The 12,717-nt window shown below is 38.2% G+C and overlaps 1 protein-coding gene across 2 annotated transcripts in view; it reads right to left on the bottom strand.

The window, feature by feature from the left end:
• Nucleotides 1–5,925: 5,925 nt before the first annotated feature.
• The window catches only part of LOC124163214 (glutamyl aminopeptidase-like), a 47,829-nt gene continuing 41,037 nt past the window's right edge, over nt 5,926–12,717 (bottom strand). For both annotated transcript variants that reach the window (XM_046539958.1, XM_046539959.1), the window contains exon 18: nt 5,926–11,895. In XM_046539958.1, the coding sequence (XP_046395914.1) occupies nt 11,728–11,895 (168 nt within the window). In that variant the 3' untranslated portion in view covers nt 5,926–11,727. The remainder of the gene's footprint in view (nt 11,896–12,717) is intronic.

Raw genomic sequence — 12,717 nt, 5'->3', positions numbered from 1 at the left:
GCTACAAACTAATAAAGACATATTTTATATTAGGATTTGGTATGGTATTTGGAGGAGGCGGCCGACAGCTTAGGTCATTTGCGCCATGAGGGAAGGATAGGTAAGGAAGGGTGGAGAGAAACCCGGCGTCGGCATTAGCCAGCTCTTGACGAAAAGCACCAAGGGGACCACGGCTTAACGTCCCATCCGACGGACGGAGTGTTGCGCTTGAAATTTCCTCCACATAGCATTCAAGCAGGGATCGGGCAGTCTCTGAAAAGTCTCTGCCACCACCGGGATTTGAACCCGAGCCCACTGGGTGAGAAGCCAACACTCTTGCCACCACACCAACCCAATCCCCTATATTCGGATATGCAAAAGGAGGTAGGACATAATGAGAAACAAAGGCAATTTATTTAAGGAGGACGAAATCACTGTAAGTTGGAAAGGATGAGCACATTGAGGTGCTGCATGAAAATGAAAAATTGATGGAAGACAGAATTGAAAGAGAAGAATAACTACCACAATGGTAAGTGGCGGGGGGTGTTAGAATACCACCCGCTCATAAAAGAATGGAAATCCGCATATGAGGTTCCACCAAGCATTCATTTAAATCCTTTATCGCTCGGGGGAATAACTAATTCTTAAACCTATTCGTTCGGTAAAATATCTCTCTCAATTTATCGAATCTGTCGGACCTGGAAATACTGACGTTCTCCGTGTTTTTCTGAAAGATATCCTGTCTCGATTGCTCAAGAAAGGCTCTAACGCGCAGTCTCTGGACCTCTAGCGGCTCCCAGCCTAATTCCTTTAAAATATGTGTCTTTTTTAGTTCGCAATTTGAGATGAATCGCGCAGCTTGTCATCGCATTGTATGTATTTAAGGGATTAAATCTTTATTCGCCAGATCCCACACTCTCCTGCATATTTAAGGTGAAGCAGAATATTCGAATTTATTAATATATTTACTTATCCGTGAAATGATTTTCGAATTGCCTATTTAGAACATGTCATACCATCATAGACTCCAACCGTCGATGTTAAAAAAAACAAGGGGTTGTGTAATGAGGATGATCCAACCATCATAGAAAATACTATCTCTATGAATTTGAGTCGATTGCAGCTTAATTTTATGCGATTAAAGCGTTTGATAAATAAAAATTTGACCTCAATTACAGCATAAATTCGCTAATATCTCAAAAATTAATACTCTCATCTGCATACTTTTCATTTTATCACGATCCATGCGGTACATTGAATGAAAAATTATTTTCTTCGAGATGAAATGAGTATAATACTAACATAAATTAACATTTTCTCTTCATTTAGACAATTATCACCCTGATCGCAATCATTAAAAAAGATGGATTTTCAAATTCATCATCCAGAAATTTAAGCGAAATTCAGGAACACCTAAAACCTTCATTCAACCTAAAAAAGGAAAATGTTTTACTGCTTTACTGACTGATTCATCCGAGAACAACAAATAAAATCAATGATAAAGTGAACTGTTCCGGCCACATCCTTCCAGGCCTCAGCGAGCGGGGCGGGGTCTTTGGAGTACAGACACCGACTAAATATCAGGGAGAAACAATCTTAGGTCCTACTCGGACCATTAACCTCATACTATTTGTGATTTCGCCGAAGGAGCCCTTTCCCATGACATGGCTTAAAGAATCCATTTCCCAAAGTAATACGGAAATGTCTTTCCGATGTTGACATCTGCTCTTGGCTACAGCTCAGATCGCGCGCTCTTCCATATATATCCTCTTTGGGGAAAAATATTTGTCCTAGATAGCCTAATTTTGCCAAACATTACATCTTCTAATTGCATAATCAATTTATTGTGCGCTTGGCTTCCTTGTATCGTAGTCCGGTGACCAGGCTTGACGTCCATTCTGTTATTGGACGCGGGCCAAAGGGTAATACGGCTTTATCTCATTTTGTATTTCGGTGCCCATGCAACTGAATCGGCTGATAACGCTCGTGGAAAATTTTAGTCACTCGGTCCGCCCGGAACTATTTCAGGCGGAGAAAAGAAGATGAAAAATAAATGCTCGTAAATAAAAAGCCGAATGATATACGAATGAAGGCGAGACCATTTTTTTCCGATGAACTCATTGAAAGATCTTATTGAAGTTATTTGCTTGTTTTTTTTTATAAATACCCCTTAAATTGTTTCTCTCCGTTCGAGATCTCTATGGCTGCTGCCTAATTGTTGGCTAAATCAAATCTAGGACAATTATATTATTTATTTTCTCGGAGAAAAGCAAACATTTTCTTCGTACCCAGCACTTTCCCAAGAGTCCAAACGGCTTGATGGAGATATCATCTTAAACACTTTTCATCTCTAATTGACTAAATGAACATAAACTCCTTGAAGTAAATGATGGTAGCTGATTAAAGCACAAAATCGACTTTCTCCTGTTTTCTTCCTGAAACCTCATTTTTGTATTTCCATCACCTCTAGAAAATGCCAAATATAACGCATGACAGGAGGAAATAAAAAAATGCCAGTTAAACCATACTCTTTTCATTACACTGTTTAAGACGAAGAATCACGTTGCATGAAAATGGCGCTACAGTCGCCTCAAATAGCAGGAATAAATGATGCGCTAAAATATTTGGATCGAATGGGGCCGTTCACACAGATCCCATATTACAATTCATTTTTCGATAAATGGACGGGAAAGAAAAGTTACGGCGAAAATAATATTTCTCATTCTCCCATTAGTTAAAAAGAAAAAAACGCAACAATTGCCACCCCCTTTTCAAGAGTAGGCGCCGGCATTAAGAGTTTTGGCTCAATACTCGATCAGGAAATACATTTCAAAGACAATGACAGAAGAAATAGCTAGCAAGAGATAAATAACTAGCAAGAATTCACGAACCACGCTAGACCCATGCATAAGGCCGAGGAGTGTCTGAGAAGTGGTGACCCACTCGGAATGAGTTCGTGACGTCATCAACGTATCTCTAGAAGGCTCGAGACCGTGGATTTTTCGCCACGAAAATAAAGCGAGGGATTGAGAAACGTAAAAATGCAGGTCTCTTCACAGTTTGAACCTCTATCACAATAAATGGTTAGAATAATTGGTGAACAAAGCTACATATTCCGCATTCTTAATTATCATTTAACCACGATGGCAGTCGCTTATGATAGCGAAATATTTTTTTATAACATACGCGAAAAGTATTTGTTTGGAATCGCGTAGCGTGAGCGTATGTTTTTTAATTGTGAATGCGTGAAATGTGCTTGGAGGTCCCGTGCGGGGTTCGAATACCGGTCGTTGCCTGTCCCTGGGATTTGATATTCCCTTCTCCTAATGAGCAACTTCCCCTCCAATTCCCTCTCCTCCTCTAAGGCGACCTTGAACTCCACGGAATTTTCCCTTCCCTCTTCAATTTGAACGCACAGAAGGAAAATCGCAGGAGGGGAGGGGATATGAGGGGGAAGGAGAAGGGAGAGGAGAGGGGGAATCCGGTTTTTCCGCAATCTTCCCTTCATCTTGCAAAGCAACTGACCGCTGTTGTTATGGCGATGATTTCCTTGGATGCCTCCTTAGGAACCTCAGACTTTGAAGTTCGCTATTACGCCATTCAAAACAAATACAGGGACGCAGCCGGAAAGAGAGAGGAAGAGACTTGGGGGGCTTCAGAGCTCCTCCCCGAAATTTTTCCCTTGTGGTGACTAATTCCCCCCATACATCCCCTCAGGAGACAGCTAGCCAAGGGAGGCTTCTTTGATTTTCTTTAAAGTATTAAAAGATATGGACTGAGATCAGGGCATAATGAGTTACAGGAGAGATATTTAAGGCCATAAAAGAGAATAAATATGTTGAATTATGATGATGCTGCCGAATTAAGCCGATACACCACAATATTGTAAACCCTGATATCAGGGTTCAAGTATCAAAACTGGGAGGGGGGGCAAGCCATGGTCGTTCAAGTTTTATCATTTTAGCATGGAAAAGGTAAATGAAACCAACATTTTAAGACAATTATAAAAGTGCTTCCTTAGTTTTTAAAATTATTTGCTTAAAAAATGTTTTTTTTTAGTTACATGTCTCTTACTAATATCATCTTTCGTGGATTCAAAGATAATTTGTTGAAAAATTTTGTTTCTATCCAGTCCTGATTTCCCTTAAAGACTTTTGCGATATTTTATAATTTTGGGGAGGGGGCAGCTGCCCCCTCCTTCCCCCCTCTGCCCATATTAGGATTTGAGATCCTATATTGTCTCAAAACCAGAAAAAGTTTACCTTTACCTCCAGGTCCAAAAATGTTTAAAAAACCGAAGTGAATTCTGGAAAGAAACGGCACCGGAGATGAATCCAGTTTTTTACGTCTCAGAAACAAAGAATAACTATAAAATTTCAGCTTTATGAAAACGACATTTAGAGTTTCCCAATATATGGAAATTGACAAAAAATTACCTGCATACCACTCAAGCATTTCCTGAAGGATATTTCTCACAATGTGTGTGAAAAAATACTTAAGGTTTATTGTGAGAAAATTCTTTATCATCACAGATGATTATTATAGAAGCTAGAGGCTGAAAGGCAAAAAAGAAGGGTTATGGAATGCAGGAAATTTAAATATTGGCTATTCCCCTCAAATTAGACCAGGTATGGTACGGTATTTGGGGGAGGCTACCGACAGCTTAGGTCAGGTCATTTGCGCCATACGGGAAGGGTATGGAAGGAAGGGTGGAGAGAAACCTGGTATCGGCATTGGCCTGCTCTTAATGGCACCTAGGGGGGCACAGCTTAACATCCCATATGACGGACGGAGTTTTGGACTTGAGATGTCCTCCACACAACATTCAAGCAGGGATCGGGCAGTCTCTGAAAATTCTCTGCCACTGCCGGGATTTGATCCCGAGCCCACGGGGAGGGAAGCCAACACTAGCCACCACACCAACCTGATCCCCTTAAACCAGTTGATAAGGTGGTTGATCACCGCTTTTGATCAAATTTGTCAGAATGTCTTCATTTAATTAAAAAAAAGACCCCAAAGTATTTTGTAATACATACATGTATGCAACAGTTTGTAAGATGGGGAAGTGTAATTAGGAGAGGTCCATGAAAGTGGTTTTATTTTTTGCTAAAATTAGTTTTAAAACTCTGTAATTTCGGTGTTATAGAAAATCTATTTTTAAAGTCGTGGGCTCCCTTTTGATACCCCTCATCCAGGTAACAAGGGAAGGTAGGTAGCAGCTAGATTCAACAAATTTGCTAAGTATTGATTACAGCTGTTACCAATCGGTCGAGAAAGGTAGTGGAAGAAACACGCATAACTAAACAAAAAAGAAACTTAAACCCGGGGAGTGTCAAAATGATTTATTACTGATCATATTCATCCATACACAAGTAATCTCAACAATCCTTATGAAAACGAGTGGATACGTACTAGGTTTCTGGAAGTTTCGACTTTGAGATCAAAGAACTCTTGCGAATATCAATATAAAAAACCTATATGAAGAACAAATTGCATCACAAAGTGGCTTTAAATACTATTCCTAAAGATTTTGAAGAGGGTATGAAGTGGTTTTTGGAGCTAGAGAGAAATGTCCTAGAACCCTGTTCAAATGTTCCAAGCAACTTAAGATGCAATCACTATCACCCTAAAGCTACCAAGAGGTATCTTGAATACTAACTTGTGATCAACATTTTCAGATGATAAAACAGGAAATTAGAAGGCTTATACAGTAGGTTATATAATAAAAAGTTTTTCATTTTGTGAAGCATTTTCATGAAGTGCCACTGCAAAATGTTATTGGATACATTATCTTACACCTCATCATATTTGGTTCCCTATATTATTCCTTGCTTTCAGGCTCTCACATTGTTTGTTTAACAATATTACATGTTAAACAGTCTCCCATCATACTTGGTGACCATATTTTAACACTTTCAGGCTAAAGATAATAAGAAAAAGACATCCTCACATTCGAAATGTAATTTTATTACAGTTTCAAATAAATAACTTTTGAAGTGAGACAACTGGTGAGGCTTTCACAAACAGTTTAGTCCATACAGAATTTCACACAAGTACAATGGATCACGAGATCATTAAAAAAAAAAAATGAGACCCATTTTGTCATTACAACTGCACAACCTTTCTGCATTAATTGCACCACTAAAACATAACATTTAAAATGAATTCACATCATGCTTCTAGAAGATAATTAGCATCCATAGCAATCAATACGTGTAAATTGAAGATATGCACTTTCGTGCACATGAAAAATTGTGAGCAATGAGAAAAAAACACACATACGAAAAAAAGATGACAAACAGCATAATTAAACCTTTCGAAACTCGTATGGTCGAGAAGAATCGAGGAATTGCACCCAAAGCTCTTTAGACACATATTCTGACGGAAGCTTACAAAATCAAAATAACCCATTAATTTTAAAGCAATGCGTAATCAGAAGGAGAATATTAAAACCACTGATTGGAACCTTATTAAAATAATCATTTTATCAAGCGTGAATATTTGCAGAGTCACTGACTGACAAAAGCTAACACACCCAGAATCTGACTGAAAAACTGTCAATAAATGATAATAAATACTAGAGCATCTCATTAGGCTGAGTGTAACAATCAATTATGGACTATGTATATGCAATTTCACAGTATTGAACTAGTGAAAATATATTCAGCAGACTAAAATGAATAACAGTGCAATAAATATATATTTATACAAATTCCAGGATAATGCATCGACTTCATCTAAAAGGTTCCAAGTAAGCTAACTTGCCTAGTTTGAATGAAACAGTGGTCCAACCTTACGTTTCTGAAGTGGCCCACAGATATGCATGGAGGCAAAGAAGGAAACATTCTCATGGGTCAAACACGCCTAAGCCCATCAATTTTGACGCTCATAAATAGGGACCCCGAAAAGAGGTGAATAAACTCGAGGGAAAGCAGCGCAAAAATCTTAGCCTCAGTGGTGCAAAAACGCAAATTTCACGCTCTGGCGGTGAAAAAGATATTTCTGTATTTTTCATTCAAAATTTCACATAAAAAGCTAAAAAAAAATCATTGAATTTTGATAAGAGTGAAATGACAAATTTCAATTTATCACAGCATCAAAATAACTTTTACGCTCCTACAAAAAAATTTGCAAAAGAAAATATTAGCAAAATTTCTGGGTCCCTACTTATAATGGCAGCATAACCTTCCTAGTAAGGATCACACTTTATACAGATACTTACAAGTTGTTGCTTTCATGAACAAGTGCAATGAACAAAAACATCATCAGTGTTGAAATATTTAAAAAAAAAATTCAAGTTCTTCTCTAAGAGACACAAATATGTAGTATGATGATTATGATGACATTTATGAGTATTTAACAGTTTTAAGAATATATATTTATATGTCCATATATATATTTCATTAGAAAAATAAATACGGTAGTCAATATGGCTACAAACAAAGACAGTAAATTAGTAAAAATAAAATTTCACCCATAGAAAATAATACATTATCATCTTTAAATCACAATGTTCTACAAATGTAAACAACCATGCAGTTTCTGTCTTTGACGAAGATATAATCCAGGGGCATTCAACTAAGAAACATGTTACCACCTTGTCATTCTTCCAAAGTATTAACCGGTGCAATGTATACGTAAATATTATCATTACTGCAGGGATTACACCTGGGTCTAACTTGGCAGACCCGTTTCCCTGCAACAATTAAACTAAAACATGAGATCAACAGTCGGAACTACAGCCAATGCTACAAACAGTTACTGACACCAATCGACAACAAATGGATATAGTAAGAAGGCATATAGGAAAATAACAACATCAGCAAATTGCATTATTTTTAAGGGAGGGGGCACCGAAAACAACTAGGACAACGACACACTTCAGTTCTCGCACGGAATAGGAGTGCAACTGCACACCAAAGCACCAAAAAAAGGAAAGAATGACACCGAAAATGCAAGACTGAACATTGCGGTGTGGCTTGATTGCCAAACCACGCAAATCATCTATTGGCACAGGGTACAAACGAGCACAGAACAAACTTCTCAAGCACAGAACACACCTCACACATGACTTCAAAACTTGGCTCACAAGAATGCACACAAGACGCACACATACAGAGACACACACGCAACATACAGCACAATGTTACTTTCGTGGTGCACAATCACAAACGATAACTCAATCACATTACACACGAGTAATACATACTTGCTCATTCCTTACTACACTCGGTAGCGTCCCATCACAAAGGCAAATTTGTTTCCACAATCGATAGGAATGCACACGTCACTGACAACTCCTTACAAAATGAGATGTACTTTGAGGATCAATATTAGTTCTCACCCCTCCAGTATTTACCAAAGATACATAATAAGTTTGTTGGTCTTGAATTAGTGCCATGGATAATTGGGGCCATAAATTCACTGACTGTGTGCCTCCCGGCTGAGGAATATTGTGTCATTTCAGCCGCAATTTAAACCACAAATCGGGTTTCTTATTTCCATCATGCATTGCACAATGATTACAAAAGGTCATAATGTTTCAAAGAGAAAAAAAAAAGATCAAAAGTCTAACACTCAAAGAGTAACAGTCTTGTAAGAAGAGTATTCCTGATATGATTGACCAAATTTCTGAGTGACCTGATACAGGGGGAATCAGAAAGGATAGCACTCGCAATGTCGAGAAATGTGCCAAAGCCAGAAATTGACTCAAGTTTAAAAATAAGAACACCAAATTACTACCACTCATTTTTTGTGAGTTGGTGATGTCATTTGAGTTATAGTTCATCTGCTCATTCTCGGGAAGAACCTTTCATTAAGAGAAGGGATTGTTTACAAGAGCGTAAAAGAACAATAAAACAAGGGGGATAAGTAGCTGAGAAGCAGAGAACTGCTCAGCATGAGTCTGTGACCTCATGAACACATGAACGTAAGGGTTAAGGGCAGTGATTTTTCATTGTTCACAACTCAAGAAGTCGGCAAGGGGTTGAAAAATGGAAGATTACAGGTCTTTTAACTTTTCAAACTCTGTCGCAATCAGCAATAAAATAAAATTGTCAAAAGAGATAATAGCCAACAAGGAGAGGAAGGTAGCAAAAACATGCAATAAATAGCAGAGAGACTGATTAGGCATGGAAATACGATATTTTTCATTCCACTTAGAATCTAACACCAGCACAATCCAGTGTACTCAGGCTTTCCGATGCATCTATGAAAAAAATGACATACATGCTTGGCCAAGGCAACCATCCAACTGACAAATCTCTGACTGTGTGTGCATCAAAACGTTTATAAGGCTACAAGGATTCATTCGTTCTGCTTGACCAGTCTTACTAAAAATTTCTGCTATCATCTGAAAACTTTCAGGGTATATAGGACAAATAATTGTCGAAATTTTCCTGTATCTCAAATTTGAAAATTTTACCTCCATATTTCCTCAGATGCAACTTTTCTTACATTTGAGAAGCAGGGATATGTTCACAAAGTTCTAGGCACTATACTCGGAAAATTTCCAGATGATGTCACAGGCTTTAAGGGGTAATAAATCACCAAAAAAGCCAACATATGAGTGGTAGAAAGGAAGGAATGAGTCTTCTCAATGGAAATTGTCAGCATTCCCAAAAAACATCAAATATAAATAGGTTACCAAAACATGCATTTTGTTATTCAGAAAGAATTTGAAATTTAAATAGCATTTGAGAAGCAATAAAAGTAGAACACATACCCAGGTAACTTCAAGATAGTCACAATCATCACCGTTTTTACATGGCTATTATTGTATAGGTTAACATGAGGAGGTCACATGGTAGAATACATAATGTACTTGATTAGTCATACAACTCAAAGGCATAATTCAAATATGAAATAGGGCAGTGCAGACTGCGGAATGGCATCGCCAATCTAAACCAAGGTGGCCAGTCATGGTTCATTTCATTTTGTCTATTCCTCCTCAAACTTAAAATGGGAAGTTATATTTCTTCATGCTTAGAGCAAGTAAAATGTAAATTTTTAGGTTAGGCCATTTAAACGCAATATTGAGGTTATTACTCCAAAGCAGTGCTGAAGACAATTTTTTTCAGAATGACCAAAATGAATGCTTGCTTTACAAGCAAATATCTGCATCAGATAAAATGTTGCTCTTCCGCAAACTATAATTTTCATAATAATTAATTTGCATTTAGCACAAGCATCAATTGCAATTTTATATGATTGCGATAAAAAAAATTGCAATCATATATATTGACACTACACTATGACAGAGATTCAAAGCTCTGTTGTACATATTTTATCCCTAGTTGGAAGTGGTCAAAACATTGAATCTATTTCCTCTGGCCAAACTTCAAGGAACAATCTGGACGATGGCAGGCCACCCTGGGTTAAATGTGATGATGCACTGCCCCGTGATTCATCCATTGCACAGGGCATTCGGCCAATGCTGAGAATCAACAAGTCCTCGAGTTTCGGTCCTGATTGGGAGAAGCGGGAGAAAGCGGTTACATGCGGAGTGTATGGATATTCAAGCAAATCGAGCTTCTTTCAAGCCTTCAAGGAAGAAGACTTCAGCTGATGGAGTGATAGCGTGATTCAATCACTCAGGGAAACGGAAAACCAGTATGAAGTCAAAGAGAGAAGAGGAATGTTGACTCTCCAGGTGCATTTCCTACAGTTTCTGTGGGTTTAGAAACCCTCTACTTTCTGCATATCATAAGATTTTTGCACACGCAAGAGTTTGTCTCGTGGAACATATCAGTCATGAGATTTCTTGTTGGTTATTTCAGGCAGTTTCCAAAATAACCAACTAAAAACCATTCATAGGTTGAAAATGAACTTGATTGAGAACTGAAACCGAGAAACACGGCCAAGAACTGATTCCAGGAAAAACCACAGTCGGAACTGACAAAAGAGGAGCATTGAACCATGCTTAAAGTATCTTACCATTTTCTTATGATAAATGGTACATAAATTCACTTCTTCAGGGAGGATGGCAAATATTCTCCTTGAAACCAAAAGCATCATTTTGGTTGGATAAGCTGGAAAAATGTGCACCTGGGGAGTTAAGATAGAGGTTGCAAATACTCTAAAAATCAACTCAACGCATGATAACAATGCTAAAACCAAATAAGAATTAGCAGGAAAAGGAAAGCAATTTGGCAGACTAAGTTCTTCAAATCTGGAGACAAATCAAGCTCAGGGAGACTAGGAAATGCAGTCTAAATAAGTGCTTGGAAAATCCTCCTCCAAAACGTACTCTTTCAGTGTTTGCCAAACGTTTTAAAAAGAAAATGACCCTTTGCCATCACATTTTTTTTTCATTTTTAGTATAATTCCAAATTGTTTTAAACCACCTCAAAAAACAGGTGGAAAAACAAACATGCATGCATACAAAGTCAGTTCTCTGTAGGTTTAAGGGGTGGCAAGGGGACTTGGTGGAGCGAGCAGAAAAATGGCTCACAAGATACCAGCAGTCACCGCCACGTTTTGAACCCTCGAACAAACAGAGAGAAACATTACACCCACAACACGCACACATCACATGGTCCAAAGGGATACATAAAATGATAGGATAAAAATCCTCCTTTCCGAAAACACCCCTCCCCCTCATCCGTTGCATGGAGTTTTCTCCTAGCCCGCCTTGTATACATGTACAAGAGATTTTTTTACGCACATTAGTTGCTCATTCTAGGGAAACCTTACCGAGCTGGCATGAAGGTTGGAGGAGGGGGTGTAATGAGGAAGGCCCAGAGCAGATTACCTTCCCCTAGATCGGTCCGAGCTGTCAAAGTGTTCCTCGAGCCAATTAAGGATATCTTCCTCGCTGCGTGCCACCCATTGCGCGTTGAGGCGTATCGTCTCCAGCGACTGCTCGACCGAACGTCGACCCCCTCCTAAGTCCATCCCCTCAAAGAAGAGGCTCACCTGGAATGAATAGAGTGCAACAGTCAACAACTGATTATAAACACCTGGAATGTATTTATCAGCACCACTTAAGCACATCGAGTCTCATTTTAGCCCTCAAGCAGACTTCAGCTGATATAGTGACAGCAGGACTCAATAAAAGTGGGAAAATGAGAAAAGGACTCGCAGCAAAATACAGTAAAACCTCTTTACATCATAATGGAAGGGACCAAAATTTGGACAATTTGATGTACGGAGGTTCACTATAGAGAGGTTTTAGTGATATGCACCATTTTTTCATATCCTTTGGAAATGTAAGTACTACTGTCTTTTAACCAATATACATATTTATGTGTTTAAATAAACATGCATGCATTAGTGAACATATATTTTTTATTTAATGATAACAGAGAGCCAGTCTTATTGTGTGATTTTTACCATGATTCAAGAGAAAACTATGTGATCTCTCGTAATTCAACAGCCTCTTAAAATGATTAGGATAGTTGGATATCTTTTTTCTTATTTACTGTTAGGTATGCTCTCATATGGAGCAAAATGGCCATAACTAATGGTTAACCTGAAAATTACAGCATATTAAAGGTGTAAAATAAAAAAAAATAAGGGTGAAACATTTATTGCTGAAATGTCATTCCATGTACATATGTATGCTATCGCGACTGCATTAATGATCTCTAGCTGTCTCGCTACAATTTGCAGAGGTAGTTAGGCCATCTCGGGGGTGTCTCCTTGGTATGATAAGTGGAGGTTTTATGAGATAAAGAGGTTCACTACAAAGAGGTTTGCCTATAAATTTACATGTAAATCTGACGGGACTGTAAGAGT

Source organism: Ischnura elegans, chromosome 8, assembly GCF_921293095.1.
Source record: "Ischnura elegans chromosome 8, ioIscEleg1.1, whole genome shotgun sequence".
NCBI lineage: Eukaryota > Metazoa > Arthropoda > Insecta > Odonata > Coenagrionidae > Ischnura > Ischnura elegans.
The sequence above is the reverse complement of the archived record's forward strand: the minus strand, read 5'-3'. Positions and strand labels throughout refer to the sequence as shown.